Source organism: Tiliqua scincoides, chromosome 4 (genome assembly GCF_035046505.1).
Source record: "Tiliqua scincoides isolate rTilSci1 chromosome 4, rTilSci1.hap2, whole genome shotgun sequence".
Classification (NCBI taxonomy): domain Eukaryota; kingdom Metazoa; phylum Chordata; class Lepidosauria; order Squamata; family Scincidae; genus Tiliqua; species Tiliqua scincoides.
The window spans coordinates 187,089,472-187,110,068 of record NC_089824.1 but is presented as its reverse complement, the minus strand read 5'-3'; the positions used below and the strand labels follow the sequence as shown (position 1 = coordinate 187,110,068).

The 20,597-nt window shown below is 45.5% G+C and overlaps 1 protein-coding gene across 1 annotated transcript; it reads left to right on the top strand.

Moving 5' to 3' along the window:
• The first annotated feature begins 1,108 nt into the window (after positions 1-1,108).
• On the top strand, positions 1,109-18,939 carry SYT2 (synaptotagmin 2). Its single transcript, XM_066624678.1, has 8 exons — positions 1,109-1,301; positions 2,370-2,533; positions 9,717-9,839; positions 13,188-13,355; positions 13,767-13,934; positions 14,720-14,837; positions 16,432-16,565; positions 18,733-18,939. Exons 1-8 carry the CDS (start codon positions 1,109-1,111, stop codon positions 18,937-18,939), a joined length of 1,275 nt encoding a protein of 424 aa, XP_066480775.1.
• The last annotated feature ends 1,658 nt before the right edge of the window (positions 18,940-20,597 follow it).

Here is a 20,597-nt window from a genome sequence, read left to right as displayed (position 1 = left end):
TCACCAAGGGCTCTTGAGTAAATTTGGCAGTCATGGAATAAGAAGATAGAACCTTTCATGGTTAAACAGCAGGAAACAGAGAAGAGGAGTAAATGGGCAATTTTCAGACTTTGACCTGATTCTACCCACTAGACATCAAGGAAGAAGCCAAAGGCATTTTGAGATAGTTTCCAGTAATACTGGAATCTATGAGGGCTATTCTGAAAGTAAGTACTGCTTGGCTGTTAAAAAAGAAAGACTTAAGGAAAATGGTTATTACTGCTCAGAAGTTAAATACCATGGCCACACTACATGCAATCTCCATCTGTATTGAGGCAATTGTCATGTCAGGGGACAAGCTTCTTTACCCCTCCATGAAGAACATTCTCACCAGGGAGCTCAGGCAGCTGGTAACCTGTTCTACAGGTCGCTGTGTGTGTGCATGCATTGTCCTGCAGAAGAAGCAGGTCCTTCCTTTAAGTTCCCAGAACACAGTGGCCAAAGAGACAAAGGGCGCAATCCTAACCAACTTCCCAGCACTGACAGAGCTGTACCAATGTGGCACGCACTGCATCCTGCAGTGGGGAGGCAGTCAAGGAGGCCTCCTCAAGGTAAGGGCATGTTTGTTACCTTACCTTGGGTCTACATTGCGCCTAGGTCGGTGCTGGAAAATTGGTTAGGGTTGGACCCAAAGTTTGTTTGACAAGTTTGCTGTTTGGGCTGTTTGAGCAGTAAGCTCCATAAGACAACCACAGTTCAAACAAACTTCCTCCAACAAGAAGCTAATGGGACCTTAAAGGAAGGACCTTAAAGGATGACAATCACCTGGAGGGAGGAGATCGATTAGGAACAAAAGGGGAGCAGTGCCAGGGGCTGTTTCTTCTGCATGACAGTGCACACACACAGTGATCTGCAGAACAGGCTGCCAGCTGGCTGAGCTCCCTGGCAGGAACATTCTTCATGGAGGGAATAAACTTGTCTCAGGACATGACAATTGCCTCAATTTAGATGGAGATTGCATGGAGAAGTAGTATGTTCTCATACATTTGGTTCAAAGTGACATAGAGCAGTCTGGGCTGCAATGTCAATATTGCTTTGTGTTTCAGGGGGTCTCCAGAAGCCAGCAAAGATGACTATAGACAGCCGAAGGAACAGTCCCAATCCTGAGCCCATGATTGCCGGTACCACGGTATCCCCCACCACGACGGTGGCGTCGCTTGGGTCCACGGACAATTCGACGGGGTCAGGTCCAGTGGAAAGCAAAGAAGATGTGTTTGCCAAGATTAAAGAAAAGTTTATGAACGAGATCAATAAGATTCCCTGTAAGTACACATCTCCTGGCCTTACCATGGAAGCATCTCCAAGAGACACAGTGTCCTAGGGTGGCTGCTTGTCCTATTGCTGCCTTTTTTCTAACCCTGCAGAGGACTGGCACTCTGCAGGGCCAAGAGGAATTCCCTCTCTCCTCTTGTACCCAGTGATAAGGCTATAAATTAGTGGGGTAAATGGCAGAAATTGCTATTTTTCCCCCCAGACAGTGCTGTTCAAGACAAGGGCTGGAGATATGCCCTCTACTTTATGGCTAGAAAAAAACGGATCATTAGGAAAACTTTTTTTAGCTATATGATCCCCTTTGTAAGCATAAGTATAGCAATAATACCTGTTGCTGCATTAGAGCCAGTGTGCTATAGTGGACAGGGTGTTAAATGTTGACCAGGGAGACCTGGATACAAATTCCCACTTTGCCTTGAAGCTCTTAGGGTAGGATTGCCAGATCTGTCTGCTGGAGAGAAGCAGGTGCCTTTAACATCTCATTTGAGCTGTAGTTCCTCTTGCCTGTTCCCTCATGGCCCTGGCATCCTCCCTCTCTGACTTCATATACTTAACCCTCAGCAGTAACGCTGCTGCCTGCTGTTTCAGGATGATCATGGTGAACAGGGACTCTCTGCTCTTACATATAGGCGGCAGAAGGAGCTGCAGTGCCAGTGGAAGGTTGCTGAGTGTACTGTACTGGTACACCATTAACATCAGTGGCCCACGTCTGCCAGTCACCGCACACATTCTGTTGTGTGCTTCCATGTTGCTGATTGAAGCTCCCTTTGTCACCTGGATCTGATTTCCTGTTCTCCCCAGTTGCCCCACAACAGTAGGCAGCAATTCAGCTGTTGCGGGGACGGAGCGCATAACCTTAGAGGGAGTGGATGCCAGAGCTGGAGAAGGGAATAATCACTGTCTTCCAGCCTAACCTACCTTGCAGGATGGTTGTCAGGATAAAAGGAAAAGAACCTTTTATGCCACCCTGAGCTGCTTGGAGGAGCCACTCTCAGGGAGTTCCTTTTGGGAGTTGGACCCCAGTGACTGCACACAGGCATTGTGTTTGCTTCTCGCAGTACCTCCCTGGGCCCTGATTGCCATTGCCGTCGTAGCTGGGCTGCTGATCCTCACCTGCTGTTTCTGCATCTGCAAGAAATGCTGCTGCAAGAAGAAGAAGAACAAGAAGGAGAAAGGCAAGGGGATGAAAAATGCCATGAACATGAAAGACATGAAAGGCCAGGTAAAAGCATGCCCCTTGGGAGCCGTCACTGGCAGTACTGCAGGTTGCAGGAGACAAGGAGCAGCAGTTTGTGTTCTTGAATGGCTGAAGATCAGGATCTTAGGATGTACTAGTGGAAGATTCAGGGTTTTTTGTTAATATCTAGAAAGTATATATAGAATGTATATATATATTTAGGAAGTATATGTAAGGCCAGTAGTGAAAATTGAATGGAGATTCCTCAATGGTAGTGGCATCATCTACTATCAGTGCCATAAAACTGGGGCCTTTACCATTGCTCTAATTACAAGTCATAGTAGCATTACAATTACATGTGCAAGCTCTTGATTTTAGAGGCAGGCTGTCTCTGATTGCCAGATGCAGGGGAGGGCACCAAACCACAGGTTGTGCCTGTTGTCTTGTGTGCTCCCTGGGGCGTTTGGTGAGCCACTGTGAGATACAGGGAGCTGGACTAGATGGGCCTTTGGCCTGATCCAGCAAGGCTCTTCTTATGTTCTTATGGGGGGGACTTAGGGAGGCTCAATGAAATTCTCAAGTTCCACTCCTGATTCCTCCAATTTTAACAAAATCTCATCTCCCCTGCAGCCTTCTTAGAAACAGTAGTTAATGTGACTGACTCAGGCTGCAATCCTAATCACACTTTCCTGAGAGTAAGCCCCATTGAACAAAATTGAACTTACTTCTGAGTAGACCTAGTTAGGATTGTGCCCTCAAAAAGGTAAGGGAACCAGCCCCCAATGTAAGCACTGGACCTGATTTAAGTTGGAGTAGTTGTACTTTCAGCCACAGACAGCCCAATTCTAAATCATGTTTTGAGTGTCTCGTTGGTAAGTATGCTCAGGGTTGTAGCCTTCGGTTAATGGCAGAAAATAGTTTTTAGGAGATTTGAAAGTGGCATGCCAGAGACATCATTTTCCATGGTCCCACATTCATTTCTTTTGGCCCAGTGTCATTTCTGAACAAGCCATTTGTAAGTATTGGATAATTTTTCAAAACCCTTGACTTATCCCACAGGAGGTAGGATAAGTAGTTAGATAAGTATGCACTGTATAGGCAAGGTGTATCTGTTGTATCCCTCAAACACTTCTTCCTACAAACAGGCAACTTATTTTTTCCCTCCTACAATTCCCCACCACCCCAAGTGACACTATGTTGTCATGTAGTGTCATTTCACAATCAGTGTCAGCACAATCCAGCCTGACCCCTCACCCCCCATGTCCCACAATCCTCTCCTCCCTCTGCTTTCTCTATCCAGCACAATCCAGCCTGCTCCCTCCCTCCTCCATGTCCCACAACCCTCTCCTCCCTCTGCTTTCTCTATCCAGCACAATCCAGCCTAAACCCTCCCTCCTCCATGTCCCATAATCTCTTCTCTATCCACCACAATTCTGCAATCTTCTCCCTCCACAACCCCAGTTTGACTGTACTTGTCGTAAGAGGCGACTAAACAGCCACCGAGTAGATGAGGCTCGTCAGCCTGGGAAGGCAGCTCATCTAAGAGAAGGAAATTCTAACCTCAAACCTCCAATGCCTTGTGGCTATATCCAGTTGTGGAAAAGGCTTCAGGAGTAAAAAAATCCAGAGGCAAAATTGAGGCAAAATCCAGAGCCGGAGTTCCTGAGGCAGTTCATAGCTGAACACAGTCGTGTTCTGGTAACTCCTGCAGCACCGCTGGAACCAACTGTATTGGCTTCTGCCTTTCCATTGGACCATTTCAGTGATGTGGAGAGGGGGAATTTGCTGCATGGGTAACAGCCTATCCTCCATATCTACTTTACCCAGGCTTCGCGCACTGGAGAGGACACTCTGTTCCAGAACCACCATTCAGAGTATGATACCATAGTCTTCTGAGACTGAAGGATGCCAACATGAGTGTCATTTCAGGGGGGGGGGCTCCAGGAGAAAAAATGATTAATAGTTTTTGTCTCTACAACTTCCCTTTAAAGCAGTGTTACTTGATTACATGATATTACTTAGAGGGGCATTTGTGGAAACAAATGATGGCTGCTGGAAGGAGCACCTCTATTGGTCTAGAACAGAGGTTGGCAACCTTAAACACTCAAAGAGCCATTTGGACCCGTTTTCCGGGGGGAAAAAAGAAAACCTTGGGAGCCACAAAACCCTTTTGACATCTAAAATGAAGATAACACTGCATATATAGTTTGCACTCCCCTCTTATAGGTCCCAGTTATATAATACACTCCCCTCCTGTAGGTCACAGTTATATAATACACTCCCCTCTTCGAGGTCCCACTAAAAATCAGGTCCAGACCCACAGTTGGAGAACAACTGTTTTAGATTGTGCACAGGTGAACTGCTTGTGAAGGATACTGTCATTCTTTACAGTCATTTACTTCTGTACTTTTGTAAATGCCTTTACACACAATACCACCTCTGAACAAGACCACTTAGTACTACTTAATACTGTTCACAAAAGTGATCCTGAACAAACAAGCTAAGAACTGCATAAAATAAAAGGCACACTAACAGTGATTACTTCCCAACCATGAAATATGCTTTGGTGCTACATATACAGTATGTTACACATACAGTATACAAACATATACAGAATACCATCTGGTGCAGGGGTCTCCAAACCCCTTTCAAGTTTCCAAGTGAAGGAAATGGAGCAGTGAGAGTGTGAGTGAGTGATGGGGAATGCTGAGTAGGGAGCTTGAAGGCTGTAATCCTGTGCACACTTTCCTGGGAGCAAGCACAATGGGACTTACTTCTGAGGAGACACGCACAGGATTGTGCTCAGAGCTTGGGAGGAGGACTGAACAGCTGCACTCAATTGCTTGCTTTTGTGCTGCTGCTCGGGCAGGAGAGAACATGCGGCGGCGGCGGGGGCTCGCCCTCAGCGCCGGTGCGGGATCTTTGGGCAGGAGCTGCTCCGCTAGCCCGTTTGCGCCCTCTCCTATGGGGCGCAGCCGCAGGACGCGTGGGAGCTGCGCTCGGGCTGGTGAGCGGCAGCTGCGTCGCGGGAGGGGCGAGCCCCTCCCCCCCAGACGGGTTGGCCCCGCACGGAGCCGCAGCAAAAGGCTGAAAGAGCCGCTTGCTGCTCCAGAATGGCAGGTTGCCGACCCCAGGTCTAGAAAAACAGCTACAAAAAGCAGTGGAGAAGCTGTACGGGTGATGATTCTGGAAGCATCTTGTATAAGAGAGTCCATAAAAAGCATCTGGTGCAGCATCCCATCTGATGCCACCATCGTACCAGTTCCACCTGTTCCCTTTTTACAACTCAGAGTTATACTGTTCACTTTGCTGGCAGCAGTCAGTAAAACTCAGCAGCAAATCCCATTAGCAGTTAAGCCAGATAAACATGAGAAACCTGGAAGGCTTGATGCGCTCTCAGTTCTTCCTTTCTATCAGGGCCATTTTGGTTTGGCAACTTGGGCAGCAGCCTGAGAAATTAGATGTTTTATAGCCTGTATTGCTAGAAATATTTCTTTCTATGTGCATGCATGTGTTAATGTGTGAGGTGCTTTAATAAAGGACAGCCCAGGGCTGTCTAGTCATCCATTCACTGTGCACAAAGCTCCACTGTTCAGATAACTGAGTTTGAATGGGGAAACGTGTTCCCCTTCACAAAGCTTTCTCCATGATGCTCAGTCCTCACTGCCTTCTAACATATGCTTTTAGAGATACTGAGAAACAAGAAATGCTAGCCCAAAAGTTCTTGTGATGCTAGCCTGGCCCACTTCAGAGAGGCATGAAAGGAAATTTGAGTGGCTGATGATTCTTTCCCCTTTACCTCGAGGTACTGTATTGTGTCAGTGGCGTAGCTAATGAACGTGTAGCCCGGTGCAGAATTCAAAATGATGCTCCGGAAGTGATGTCACACCCGGACTTTTTAAAAAGTGCAAATTGGGGGGAACCTGCCTCCTTCCCCCAGCAGTTCACCACCCACTTGATCTGCCACCTGCCCCCAGCCAGTGGCATAGCTAAGGCATCTATACGCTACCTGGGATCAAATAAGAATTTGTAGCCCGTCCTCCTCAACAAAATCAAATTTAATTAAGTAAATAAATAAAAAGTGTGCCCCTTATTGATTAGAGACACTGAGCTGGGGTGAAGAGGGACAGTTATTCTCTCCATGCTAAATATAAGAGGAGCCCCACTTGAAAAAGTACCTCTTTACCAGTTAGCAGGAGTAGCTGTATTATGATACATGGAAATGAGAGCTGACTCATATTAGCACCTTATTGGTTCCACGCTGTGTCATAATAGCATCTCATTGGCTCTCAGAACAATCAGTCTCATAAGTCAGTTTTGAGTCAAAGAAATCCACTTTTTGTTCCATAAGGCAGTTGTGTTTTCATTTTCTGGTTAATTGGCCATAACTTTTGATAGAATACAGATATTCCATTGAGGTTTGTTTCATTGCATTCTGAATTAAATTATCTTTCCAATGATATATAACATGATGGTGTTATTAGTACATACCAATGTTTTCACAATTTTGGCCACTAGTGTCAAGCTCAGCTTGTTGTTCCCCCAAAGCTTGTTGCCCAGTAAGACTGCTACCCCCTGCACCCCTTTAGCTATGTCACTGTGTTGTGTCATGAGAGATTCTTCTAATGTGTTCTGATAGTGGGACAGAGTATGTCTCTCTCTTCTCACTTTGCACGAGACCTGGAAATGCTTCCTCTGTTAGCTGTCAGTTCCCAAATCTACCTTGCTTCTGACTGTGCCTCCTCCTTGCTTCCATACTGCATGACTTCTTAGTGGATACTTGTGGGGTGGAGGTTGACGCTTGCATGGCCCTTTCCACATTATGAAAACATTAATGTTCCAGCTTAGGGCAATGTTCACATTTAGGGAAGCTCATCTATGACACAACCCTCAGATTTTATTAGATCTGGGTTTCCCATTACCTCCCTATCAACAGTGATTAACTTAAGCAAATGTTTGAGCAAATATTAATTGCAATATGCAGGGTTTTCAGATGGGAAGCATAGATTAGACATTAGCGTGGGATGCCTAGATGCATCAATAATTGAGACATAGAAACCTCTGAGACATGGTTCTTCAGCAAACAGAAGACCAGGTGTGAGAATTAGCCCAGAGTAGTATGGCATGAATTTGATAAGAAAATCTCTATTGAGTATGGGTGTATCATATGGTTTTACTGTACATTCTCTGCTGTGGCTGTCATTCATCACTGGCTAGACTAGGCACAAATGGGTGGAGGTCCTCCATTGTTCTTGTGAGTCAGAGGAATGGAACGCTGTCTATGCTGCTCTCAATGGTCCTGTATCCTTCACTTCAGCCAAAGGAAAAGTGCCAAAAAGTAAGACACAACTTTAAAGCTTTGGTCCTACTTGTAGATCTCTGGAAGTGTGTGATGATCACATCAGGCTAGGTCATTACAATGACTCGGTGTCTTTTCTTAGCGTTTCATTTGCTGTTCCTTGTTGCTCTTTGACCCATTAAAAAGCCCTTTCTAGTCTTGGAGACAAATATGCTGTCTTTGAGTTCTGCATTTGTATGGAAAGCCATGTTTCTTGTCTTTCTGTCTCTCTCCCCCCTATATACTTCTGTGCTTTTTGGTTTCCTGAGAAACACAGCTCTAGTAATCCTTCTGGCTGTTAAACAATTCACATGTAAAGAGGCAGATGAAATGGGCTGGTTTAAAATGTACAGAATGTGTGGTGCACAGCCTTGCTTGCACACTCGGATAGGGGCTGCCTGAGCAAAATGAATCTGACTGCAGATTATGGTGAGGTCTCAGAATTTATTACTAGTAATTGGGATCTATCTGACTCAATCCATGCCAGGTACAGGGTACCTCTGAAGGTGTGGAATCTGCTGTTTCTCAGGAGCACTAGTGGTGTTGATGATGTGTGCAGTTGTTGTCTCTATAATCCCCTTCTTTTCCTTCTCTGTGCTCTCGTTGTCCTTCTCTGTGTTGTTCTGTCTCCATCTTTTCTGACTCACCTGGATGCCAACTCACGGTAGGTCCTGATGCAAGCATCGCTTCCCTTTTAGATGTAAAAGGGGCATCTCCTATACTTCCTGAGCTTCTATACTTAGACTTTGTTTAGGTGATGGTATTAAACCTCTTATTGAACTTAGGTTGGGGAGGTAAAAAAAAAATCAGATGTTGTCTGTACTGAGATTAAATTTCAAAGCCACAAAGCTACTCAGAACCAGATTGGGTCCCAACCTAGAGTGATACTCCTCTAGTGGATACAATCTTTGTTGGATAACCTGTAACATCTAACAACAAACTCAAAGTGAGCTTGTAAGTGGATGAACTTCTTTGTCAAGTGGACAAAGTATAAGTATGGCAGATGAAGCTTTGGAAGTTATCAAGTACTGATGGCCTGCATGACTTTGTCATCTGTCCCTGGGAAAGAACATGCATTTTAAGGATGTAGTAATGTAACCAAATTTGATAACACGTTTAATTCTAAAAGCTAGAGTGAGAATTGCAAATGCAACCATTAGTTTGTGTATTGGTGTGTATGAGTGTGCACACACAGAAGTGTGACTGTTCCACTCGAAACTCATTTGTTTTAACCACAGTGGCACAAAGTGTCTTGAACTTAAGCTGAAGTCTCACTTTCCTACCCACTGATCCTTTCAGTGCAGACTAGTTGCTGTCTCTGATATTCTGTGGCCACTTCACTTTCCTTTGCCCCCTTGCTGAAGCTTGTGGCCCTTTGTTACCAAAACCATTATGCCAATCTCATTACCACACTGGAAGTTGGAAGGTTTCGTAGTTGGATTATAATTTCAACCTTGTACTATTTTTATTGAAAAGATTTTTCTATAGCTGTATTGGTGTGTCCAACTTCAGTTGTTTGCTAAATCTGCCATCCAAGACAGGGGATAGCTTTTCTTTAATTTTCTTTTTATTTTTTTTATATTTTAACACTGGTATTGTGTATATATAGGAGGGAAAAATGGCTCCACAGTTTTCTTGGTCAGAGAGATGTTGGCAATCCCAAATTATAAGTACAATGCAATGTTGAACCTCAGACTCCCCTCCCCTTGTAACTTGTTTTCCCACCCTTAAAAGAAAGCTTTCCCTTCTTGAAATACTAGTCACATGACTTTCTGAGCTAAGAAAAGGCTGTGTGTGTGAGAGAGAGAGAGCGCACATGTGTGTGATGGACAGCAAAGCTATCCATGCAAGTACCCCTTGCAGAACACTGTGGTCCTGCTTCTCTTCCAGAACAAACAGGATGATGATGATGGAGAAGATGGAGACGAGGAAGAAGGTGAGGAAGAGGAGAAGGAGCCAGAGAACCTGGGCAAGCTTCAGTTCTCCCTAGACTATGATTTCCAAGCTAATCAGGTAATGTGCATGCTTAATAAGTTCATTATTGCACCTGCTCTTTAAGCTGCATTTTTTCCAGGTTTGTGTGTTTAGGATTGGCGCTACAAACACCCTTTAGAGCAGGGGTGCTCAATACGTCGATCGCGATCGACCGGTCGATTGCGAGGCAAAATGAGTCGATCACAGGCTTCTCTCCCATCCACGCATCCCTGGGAGTGAGCCCCATCCTGGGAGTGACGCTCCCTGGGAGTGAGCTCCTGTCCACGCATCCCTGGGAGTGAGCCCCATTGACTCTACTGGGGCTGACTTGTGAGTAGACCTGGAGAGGAGCAGCTTGCAGGCTTCTCTGCAGTCCACGCATCCCTGGGAGTGAGCCCCGTTGACTCTACTGGGGCTGACTTACCTTTCCCCTGTTTTTGCACTGGTATGTATGGAGATCTGCCCCCCCCCCCAACTTCCATCTGTTGGTTCTGTGTGCAAGGGGTTTTGCACTGGTCTTGCTGTGATGTCTATATAGAGATCTTCCCTCCCCCACACCTTTCCCCTGTTTTTGCACTGGTCTGTATAGAGATCTGCTCCCCCCCCACTTGTATTGGAATCGAGGAAGATCTGGTGAGGAGGTAGATGTGGTGTCAGCAGTGGCCCCTTTAAGGGTAAGGCCTGGGCATCCAGCAGAGTGTGCTACACAGCTGTAGCCACTTGAAGGCAATAGGGCCCTCAGGGATATAAGAGCACCTGAGGCAGGAAGGGCTCTACTTATTATGTGAGTCAGCCTTTTCCTACATGAAGATCATCAAGTCCAAGTGCCGTTCCACCATGACTGATGAACATTTGGAAGTGTGCTTGAGGCTGGCTGTCAGCAGCTACTTTCTGGACTATGCATCCTTGGCTGATTCACTTCAGTGCAAGTCATCAAAGTAAACTCAAGTAATTACAAAAAAAGTTTATAGTTAATTATGTTGTGTTGTGCAATATTGGCTCATGCGGTTATGCAAGGTACACCAACATACATTGTACACCTAAATGTTATATGTTATGATGGCGCGAACATTGTAAAAAAACTCTGGTAGATCTCCGGGCCTTGCTGGGTTTCAAAGTAGCTCTCGAGCCAAAAAAGTGTAAGCACCCCTGCTTTAGAGGGTGGGATTTGTGCACCACAATCCAGTGCATGGTAGTCTGAGGCAAAGGGCACTGAAGTCAGTAGCTATTGATCCTGGGTTATCTAAGTTTGTTGGCAGGTGAGAGGAGACCAGAGCTGAAGCTTCTGGGGAAACCCCACCAGCCCATATACTTTTCCTTGAAATAGGTGAATGTTGCATGGTAAGGGTTGCGGACTGACATGTGTTTTGCAGCTGCTCAGTGGCACTATCATGTATCTTTTGTTTATTTGATCAAAGGTAATGAGCTGTCAAAGGACACAGGATACGTTCCTCAGCTGGTCCTTTTACGCAGTAGAAACTGGATATGCAAGGATAGCCATTGTCAAATCTGCAGTTGGTATTGTGATGGGAGGGTGACAGGGAGATTTAGTGTGGGGCATTCTTGGACACCCTTTGTTCAGTGTGAATGCTGGTTGATGCAAAAGCCAAAAAAGGGAAATAATTGTTTCTCAGTAACAAACTAATACACAAAATAAAGGTTAGAGACTAGTTGTTTTTTTCTTTCTCCTCCTTCTCAGCTTAAAAATACTGTACACTATTGCAATGCCCTTAAAATCTAGTGGCAAACTCTTGAGATCATGTATAAAATCCTATTGTGAATATGTCTCGTCTTACTGAATGTAGAATGCAGCTAGTATCATAGAACACAGCTTAAAACTCACTATGCATGAGTGCTATAAAACCCATCTCATGCATTTTGACCAGGTCTCTTCAGCAGCTTGATGTTGCATCTAGCTTAAAAACTATTTGCTGACTGCTGTGGAGGATGTCACTTTTATCGCATTGCCAATACTTCTATTAAATGAGGTATCTAAGTGTTACCTGGGTACTTCTGAAGCTCGTAACAGTAAAATTTGCAATTTGATTCTAGCAGAGATTTTCAAAGTGTTGTGGACGCAAGTTCCACAGGCATGAAACTTTGCACAGGGCAGGAGGTGGGAGCTCATTCCACTGCATGGAAGGTTTGTTGGAGAAGGCAATATAAGTAACTTCCACATGGAAAGTTTTTGAACTACATTGGTGGATTCCCAGCTATTGTCTGGCTATAAATTGGCACAGTCAGAATGGGAAACTGGGGAGATGAGATAGCCAGAAAGTGGATGGAACTTTTGCCTGTGTTAGGATGAGAGCCGTAAGGGAACATGGAGGAAGTTCAGGTCAGGAAGAGGAACATGCTCTGAAAGCTAACACTGGTAAATGAATGTACTGTGTCATTAAGAAAGCTCAGAGCAGCTCAAAAGTTCCTGAACAGGCAGGCCCTTGGGGTTGCTGGGCTATGATATTATAGCAGCACATGTGGTGTCACATGGCCAGCAGAAGGGTAAGGCAAAACATTTTTAAATTCTCTCCAGAGACTCTCGGAGGGTTTGAGTGACCCAACAGATGCTTTAAACCTGTATGTTTGGAAATCTGTGGCTTGGGTTATAACCTATGGTTAGTACAAATCATGGTGTGGCTTCTGAATGGGCAACCCAGTCCTGAGCTGCCCAGCATGTGGGACTGCCACAGCATCAAAAATGGCTGCCGCTGTATCCTGTGCGCAACCAGACAGCACGTGGCAGCTCCTCGGGGGAAGGGGGTCTTTGTTCCCTTTTCCTGGGTAAGGGAAGTAGGCCTGCAATGGGGCTACTCGATTCTGTGGTGGCTCTAGAGCTGACGCAGAAGTGAAGAGTCCCATGTCAGACCGGGTGGTCAGAAACAGGACTCTGGATCCACCAGTCCTACCCGCCTCCTGCCCTGCTCCCTTCTCCTGCCATGCCTCCTCCCTGCCTCCCCCACACCCACCTCTCCGTTGTCAGACAATCAGGCAACCACCTGGCAGCAGAATGCAGGCCCAGTGCTGGAACTGGCCCAGCACTGGCTTGCACTGAGCTAGCTCCAGTGCTCGGCCAGCGCTGAACCTCTCAAATGTACTTTACCGCACATTTGCGACAGTGCATGCTGGTAGTAAGCCGGCACCCCGAGCTCAGGATTGGGCTGTCAATCACTGTCGTTATGAGTCACAGTGACATTTAGCAGTGACCAGAGTAAGTGAGAAACGATGGACACTTTGCCATACTGGGTAGCATACGTTGCAGCAAGAGAGGAAAAGTAGCAGGTGAAAGAGAGAACTGGGACAGATTTTTTCCCCCATCATTCACTGTATTAGCTAGGATTCAGCACTACTTAACTCCCCTGATAACTGTTACCTATTTTTCCCATGCAGCTCACAGTAGGTATTCTCCAAGCAGCAGAACTCCCAGCGCTGGACGTGAGCGGCACTTCAGACCCTTATGTCAAAGTCTTCCTACTTCCTGATAAGAAGAAGAAGTATGAGACCAAGGTGCAAAAGAAGACCCTCAATCCAACCTACAATGAGACTTTCGTCTTCAAGGTGAGACAGCCCCTATTTAGGCATCCTCTGCCCAGCTGATACCTTACAGGCAGAATGTAGCTGGAACATAGACAGAATAACCTGGAACAGTTATGATTGCCATCAAAATGTTTTGTACTCCAGTAATAAATACCTGACATCAACCAAAATTTTTTTTGCCCTGATACTTATCCTGTGATTCTTCTTCAAATGAAAGCCCAGAACAGCTTTCTTTGGGATCCCTGGTAGCCTCCTATCCAGGTGCACTCACACAGCAGCACACATATGTCCCACTGCTAGTTTTATCAGCATGCAGTTTTGTTACCCGCTTGGTTTCAGAAGAATGAGAGTATATGTTGGGAATATAACCCTAACCCTTCATGCAGTTCATGATGCAGCACTTATTGAACAGTTAATCTTTCTCCATAACAGATTCCATATCAGGAGCTGGGTGGGAAGACCTTGGTGATGGCCATCTATGACTTTGACCGCTTCTCCAAGCACGATATCATTGGGGAAGTCAAGGTGCCCATGAACACTGTGGACCTGGGACAGCCCATTGAAGAGTGGAGGGACCTAGAGAGTGCAGAAAAAGAGGAGGTAAGGCAGCTTGTACATTTTTGACCTCCAAGGAGAACGTGACTTCCAGTTTTATACTGGGGTTGAAACATAGAAGTGGCCTTGTGGTACATGGCTGGGTGACACAAAACTAAGGTTCTTTCTCAGTGAGAGCTAAAGAAAATCCCATGGTTGCAGAAGAAAATATTGAAGACAAAAAAGGAAAAGAAAGTGGTACTGTCCAGTTGGAGCGGATCACTCAACATCTAAGAATTATATTTTAAAAAGTTAAATTATTTTTAGTAATGTAAAGCATTATGAACCACTTTTCCCACATGCATTCAAAGCGGTATACTATAGATTTAAAATACCGACAAGGGAAAGAAAAACCTCAACATGCAGAATGTTGCAGCTTTAACCCTGACGTGTTAGTGGGGCCGAAAAAAGACCCCTGCCAGAAATCCTGGAGATCAACTGCCCATCAGTATGTAGACAATCCATGATCTGACTCAACATCATTTTGAAACTTTGTCTTTTTTGCTGCATGGGTGTCTGGGAATAAGGGCCTCCACTTTCCATGGTGCTCCTAACTCCTCCTGCTATTGCAGCAGTAGCAACCAAAAAGGTGAATCAGAAGGAGGGTACATAGTGGATATTTCAGCATGGAGTCTCTGGTGTACTCAGAGAGATGTTATAAAAACCAGCACTGACTTTGCAGTCACAGTACTGTGAGTTCTCTCTACATTATGCGTGTCTTCGGACTCGGAACACTTAATGCTGCAGAGTAGAATTCCTAATTTAATTGCCTTCCTGATTTTCATCAACAGCCAGAAAAATTGGGAGACATCTGCATTTCATTACGATATGTGCCCACTGCGGGGAAACTTACCGTATGTATCCTGGAAGCAAAGAACTTGAAAAAGATGGATGTTGGGGGACTTTCAGGTGGGTGTAATACAGCTTCGAGGCCACTAGGTGGCTCCCCTGAACTATTACTGAAGGACTCTCCGGATGGTTTTCACACTGGAGATGTAAAGCAGCTCATTTCAGTGACTTAAGAATATGAGAGCCAAGCCTACATTGTCCAGAGTGCTGATTAACTGTATAAATGCTTCTCCTCTGTATTCAGAGGCAATGTAACTCTTCATATAAAAACGTTTTCAGTCCTCACTATTGATTCTTGAATCCTTATGGCATTAATGCCATTTTCCCAACAAAAATCCTATTCCAAGTTTTTCCTTGCTGCAATTGAGTTGCTGCAAATAGCAGTTTCTCTCTTGGGGCAAATAGCAGCATGGGGGTGCAATTTTCCTGAAGATCTTGGGATGGGAAAAGGGTACCCCCCCCCCACAATACCAGTTCCAATCCCCATTCTCCCCCACTCCCCACAGCTATGTTTTTTAAATAATGAACGAAGCACAATGAAGATTCTAGCATCACTTGTCTTTTTACCCCAAGTGGAAAGATGCTTCACTCAATGTCCAGTATAATCCTTTGACCACTCAGTTGCACCCTGAGAACCAGGATGGTGTCGTGATTTGGGAGTTGGACTTGGGTTCAGGTTCAAATCCCCACCCAGCTGTGAAGCTCCCTGGGTGTCCTTGGGCCAGTCACTATCACTCAGCTTCGCCTACATCACAGGGTTGTCATGGGGATAGACTGAGGCTTGGAAGCATGTACACCACCCTGAAATGCTTGAAGGAAGGTGGTACAAAAATGTGAAAAATAAATAAGTGGCAGCCATGTAGCTAATGAAGTATGAATTAGGCCTCCCTCTAGCCTGTGCTTGTTGTTGCATCCTCTGCAAAGACACATGTGAGGATTGTTCCAAAAAAACCACATTCTATGAAGGCTGCTCTGACTTAGACCAAATCGTGGCTTGCGTCTCTGCCAGGTCCTTCCCTTTGCATATTGCAGATAACTCCCAGCTGGTCTCTTCTTCCTCTGCTTGAGGTTGGTCTTTTCTGGTGCTGCTGTCTAGGGCACTGGTTCCCAATCTGACTACAGATGGTCTGCGAGACCCTGTGAAGTGGTCTGTGAGGTCTCAGAAAAAGAATCACCTTCAATCACTTCCAGCATTTCCTCTAGTGGTAGTCCATGGACTACCTGAGAGGGTGGAGAACAGACCACCCATATTCACAGCTGACACTTCAGTGTCAGCTGGGCTGCAGTCAGTCAGTTCCTTGCCCCCTCTAGTGGGGGACCTTGCCCTCTCTATGGGGGACCACTCACTCAGGAGACACTTCCCCATGGACTACCAGATAAGGCAAAGAATGAACTGCCTGCAGCCGGCAACAAAAGCAGCAACTCAAACATCTTCTCTATGAAGAATAAATCTAATGAATAATTGAATAAATTCAATTATTACAAATTGAATTGTATTTTTTGTGTGCTGGGGGTAGGGGGGTTGCATGTGGTCCATGGTGATTTGGTTTTTGCCTCAGTGGTCTGTGGGCTTTTTAAGGTTGGTAACCACTGGTCTAGGGCCATGTGTTGGCTGCCATCTTCAGTGTCTGAGCTACCTGGTTTTTCTTTTCAGATCCCTATGTGAAGATTCACTTGCTGCAGAATGGCAAGAGGCTCAAGAAGAAGAAGACCACTGTCAAGAAGAAGACCCTGAATCCCTACTTCAATGAGTCTTTCAGCTTTGAGATTCCTTTTGAGCAGATTCAGGTTCACAGGCTAAGATTCTCACTGGGCAAACTTTGGGATAGGAAGTCACGAATAGTTCCTGGGTCACATCACTTATTGGGGGGATAATAAAGTTCTCTTCTATCTTGCCTGTGCCATGAATACTTACATTAGAAATGTAGGAGGCTGCCAAATACTGAGTCAGACCATGGGGCCATCTAGCTCTGTATTGTTTGTGTTGACAGCCAGTAGCAATCCATTATCAGACAGAGCTGTTTCCTTGGTGCTGCTAATAAGCTTTAATGCCATAGATGGCCTGGATCAGACCTGGATCAGATCCTGGATCCTTCCCATATCTGCCTTCCCATGCACTCTGGTCATCGTTTCCATCCAGGTGCCCTTGCCTTGAGACACATGGCAAGCACCCACTAGGAGCAGGGTCTTTTTAGTGATGGTGCCAATTCCCTCCTAGGTCTTACCCTGTGCTCCTTTAAGAGATGTGTTAAGACCTGATTATTCTTCTCAGCTTATGGAGAGAGGAGAGAAGCCTGACAGCGTCAGTGGGGTTAACTCTGACTTTTCAGTTGTGATGTTAGGTTTGTTTTATGCAACCTTTTTAATTAGATGTTTTAGTTTCTCAACATTTGTCCCCTGCTGTACCACTCTGCACGGTCCACCTATTGGAAGTACCACCAGAAGTAACTGGTGATGATGTCATCACCAGTTTCTTCTGGGTTGGGAGGCCAGATATGAAGAGACAAACTCCAGTAAGAGGCTCAGGGTGAACGGTAAGGGCTTTTCAAGTGAGCAAAAACCATGCTTTGGAGCTCTGCCAGCCAAGCCAAGCTAAGCCTCCTATTGCTGTTTGTTGAGTCGTGTCACTGGGCTTTCTGCCTGGTGACCGGTGTCCAGGGGTCCCACAAGTACCATCAGACACCACCACAAGTACCACTGGTGGTACCTGTACCACTGGTTGAGAAACACTGTATTAGTTGATTCTTGTTTTATTTTGTTGTTGTAAGCTGCCTTGAAAGGCAAGAAAAGTGGAACAGAAATGCTTTTTAACAAATAAATAAATGTCAAAAATTCTCTAAGGATCTGGTTTACATAAATTAATCAATAATAAATAAGTTCCATAGAATTTTTGAGTAAATATGCTTAGGAGTGCACTGCAAAGAGGGTGTTTTTTTTTTTTTTAGCACTCTAGCTCTGTTCTCTGGAGATGTGAAATCCCTAAGGTACTGTACAAAGACAAGTGGCATGTTTTATTTTTATGTTAAAGGGATAACACTGAGGCCACAATCCTTTGTATACTTTCCTGGGAGTAAGCCCAACTTCACACAATGGGACTTACTTCTGAGTAGACCTGTCAATCAGTAATTCCAATCAGATGCTAGATGAGTATGAAGTGCTCCCAGAGCTGATACAGATCCCAAGTCTAGAGCCAGACTTGGACTGCCTGTAGGACACTGTCATTCATTGAGCTCCAGTTCTGGAAGGATAATAGAGAAGGGCAGAATTAAGTCACTGGCGAACAAAACTAAATTGCATTGCACACCACCAACATGAAAAACTGGAAATGTGTCTGCCAGGCCTCAGGCAGGCCTTCTTTGCTGCTAGAAGGTTACACACTGCTTCCTTGTGTCTCAGGCCTTGGAGGTGCACTTCTAGTTTTTCAAAAAGTGGGTCTCCGAGGCCTCTGGCAGGCCTTCTGAGACACGAGAAGGTTGTGTGTGGCTTCCCTGCATCTCAGAAAACCTTCCGGACTCGACCAGAAGGTAGTTCCAGTTGCAACCTGGAGGTCAGATGAGGTTCTCCACCACAGGTTCAAAACCCACGATCAGTCAAATCTGCAGGTTCCAAATCCGTGAATATGGCAGACCCACCTGTACATTTTTCATCAACATTTTTTAAAGTGCAGGAGACAATGTCCAATATGACCCTCCCTTATGGATTGATCCCATTTCCCTTAAAACTTGAGACATGGGAACAAGTAAGCACTGGACATTTGTCAATACCTTTTCAAAGCAGGCAACAATTTTTGGTATCTAAGCCCCTAAAGAGTTTGTAGTGCTAGAAGAGAGAGAGAGAGAGGAGAATAGGTTTTTCTGGTCATAGTAACACTAACATAGAGCATCTACATTTCTATCATAGGTTCTTTTGGCAAGGGAATCCTTCATCATAATTGCTCTCTTCTTCCTTCCCCCAGAAAGTGCAGGTGGTGATCACTGTGCTGGATTATGACAAGCTGGGGAAGAACGAAGCCATCGGCAAGGTCTTTGTGGGTAACAACGCCACTGGCACAGAGTTGAGGCACTGGTCCGACATGCTGGCCAACCCTCGCCGCCCCATTGCCCAGTGGCACTCTCTGAAGCCCGAAGAGGAGGTGGACGCAGCTCTTGGGAAAAACAAATAGGCAGCTCCATCTCCCAGCATCGCCTCCTGAACATTCAAAGTGATCCAGAGCTATTGATACCTCAGTTAGGCAACGTTTTGTTTTCTGTTCTGCTCTGCTCTGTTTTTCTAAGCTGCAATATCCTTTTTCTGATGGCTGTTGAGGAATTCTGGATGAACCCAAGAGCTTCCATGGTGTAAAGACACAGACGCTCCTTTTGCATTCATCAGAGTCATTTTGTCTGCTGCATGTCCACGGCCTCTCCACGTTCATCTCTTCAAGCTCAAGCACAAGGCAAGCTCCTTTTCTTGGGTTTTCCCCTCCAGATCTCACGAATTGCAGCAGCTGCCGTCCATGCTTTGCTTTGACTCTCTCTGGGTTTTGCTTCCTTTGATCAGACCTTGGGACATTGTGTTAGGAGGATTACCAGAGCCTGACAATGTGAGTTGACCAGATACACTGTGCTTGCTTTGGAAAATAGTAAAGGAGGACACGAATGTGTTCTTGTGAACCTTACAAGCCTCTTCACACCTAAGGTTGGTAGCTTTTGGCCATTAGCTGTCAGCAGAGAGGATGAACAGCAGCTCTGGCGCAGAAGCATCCCTGAGTATGTCTGTGGCAAGTTGGTGGGTTAATTTTATTTGGCGAGAGGAGTGCATTTGGCAGCATACGCATTGCACAATGTAAATGGCCCTGTGGCGTCTAGGCAGTGCACTGGGTCTCCTAGTCCCTTGTAGCTTTCAGTTCTTAATTAGTTTAACGGAGTGGTACAAGGAAGGTAGTATAACTACACCTGTATGCTTTCAAACTCCTATCCAAATTCAGGACAGAGCACAAGCTCTTGTACGTGAAGAGCAGTATAATGAGCTATTTATGCAGATTGCCCGGCTTAACAGGCTGGCTTCTCATGTGGGCATTAGAAGGCCAACCCTTTCAAGTCAGGCAGAATCAAGGTAGCAGAGGCAAGATAAGTGACTCATGAAATGCTGCAACAAGATCCTACATGCAGCTTTGCAACCCTGAAGAAGTAGCAACCCTGGGTCAGTTTGCACGTACTTCCCATCCTATATTGCACTGCCCCTTTTGAATTTACCTCCTACCTTTGAAGTTACCACCTAAATCTGCAGTGATCCAGGGATTTCTAGCAGGAAGCATTGATGTGTTAAGGAATTTGGGACCAAGGTGTGTGAGAGGAGCAGATCAAGACTGAGGTTCATGTGTTTTTCTAACAAGGAGTGAGATTTGCTAGATGGGAGAAGGGGCAGGCAGTTTACCTAGAAGGCCCGAGTTCAAGGTTTCAGTTGAGTGCCACACTCATCTAAAAGAGCATAGAGCAAGAAGATAGCAGGCGAGTGAATCCATTCCAACTAAAGGACCAAAGATGAACCAAAGGCAGCACCCTCTCTCACTGTCTGGCTTTTGCAAATGTGTGGTTTCTTTGCTGACCCACGAAAGATAAGCCATATTACCTTTGCTACCTAGTGTTTGCACTGATACCTGACGGGCCTCTCTGTTCCATTCATTCTAGCAGATATCAACATCTTGACCGTGTTTGCTTCCTATTCACATGGGTGTTGGTGAAAGAAAGCAAGCAGGGTGGGTGGGAAAGGATAGAGAGGCTGATACCATCCGTGGGCTTCTGTTTTCCAATTGGAATGTGTGTCCCACTCAGTTCAAAT

Coding starts and splice junctions, on each gene's coding strand:
- SYT2 (XM_066624678.1), top strand. CDS start 1,109: ATGACTATAGACAGCCGAAGGAACAGTCCCAATCCTGAGCCCATGATT. Junction 2,534..9,716: donor TGAAAGACATGAAAGGCCAG/GTAAAAGCATGC, acceptor CTTCTCTTCCAG/AACAAACAGGATGATGATGA. Junction 9,840..13,187: donor ATGATTTCCAAGCTAATCAG/GTAATGTGCATG, acceptor TTTCCCATGCAG/CTCACAGTAGGTATTCTCCA.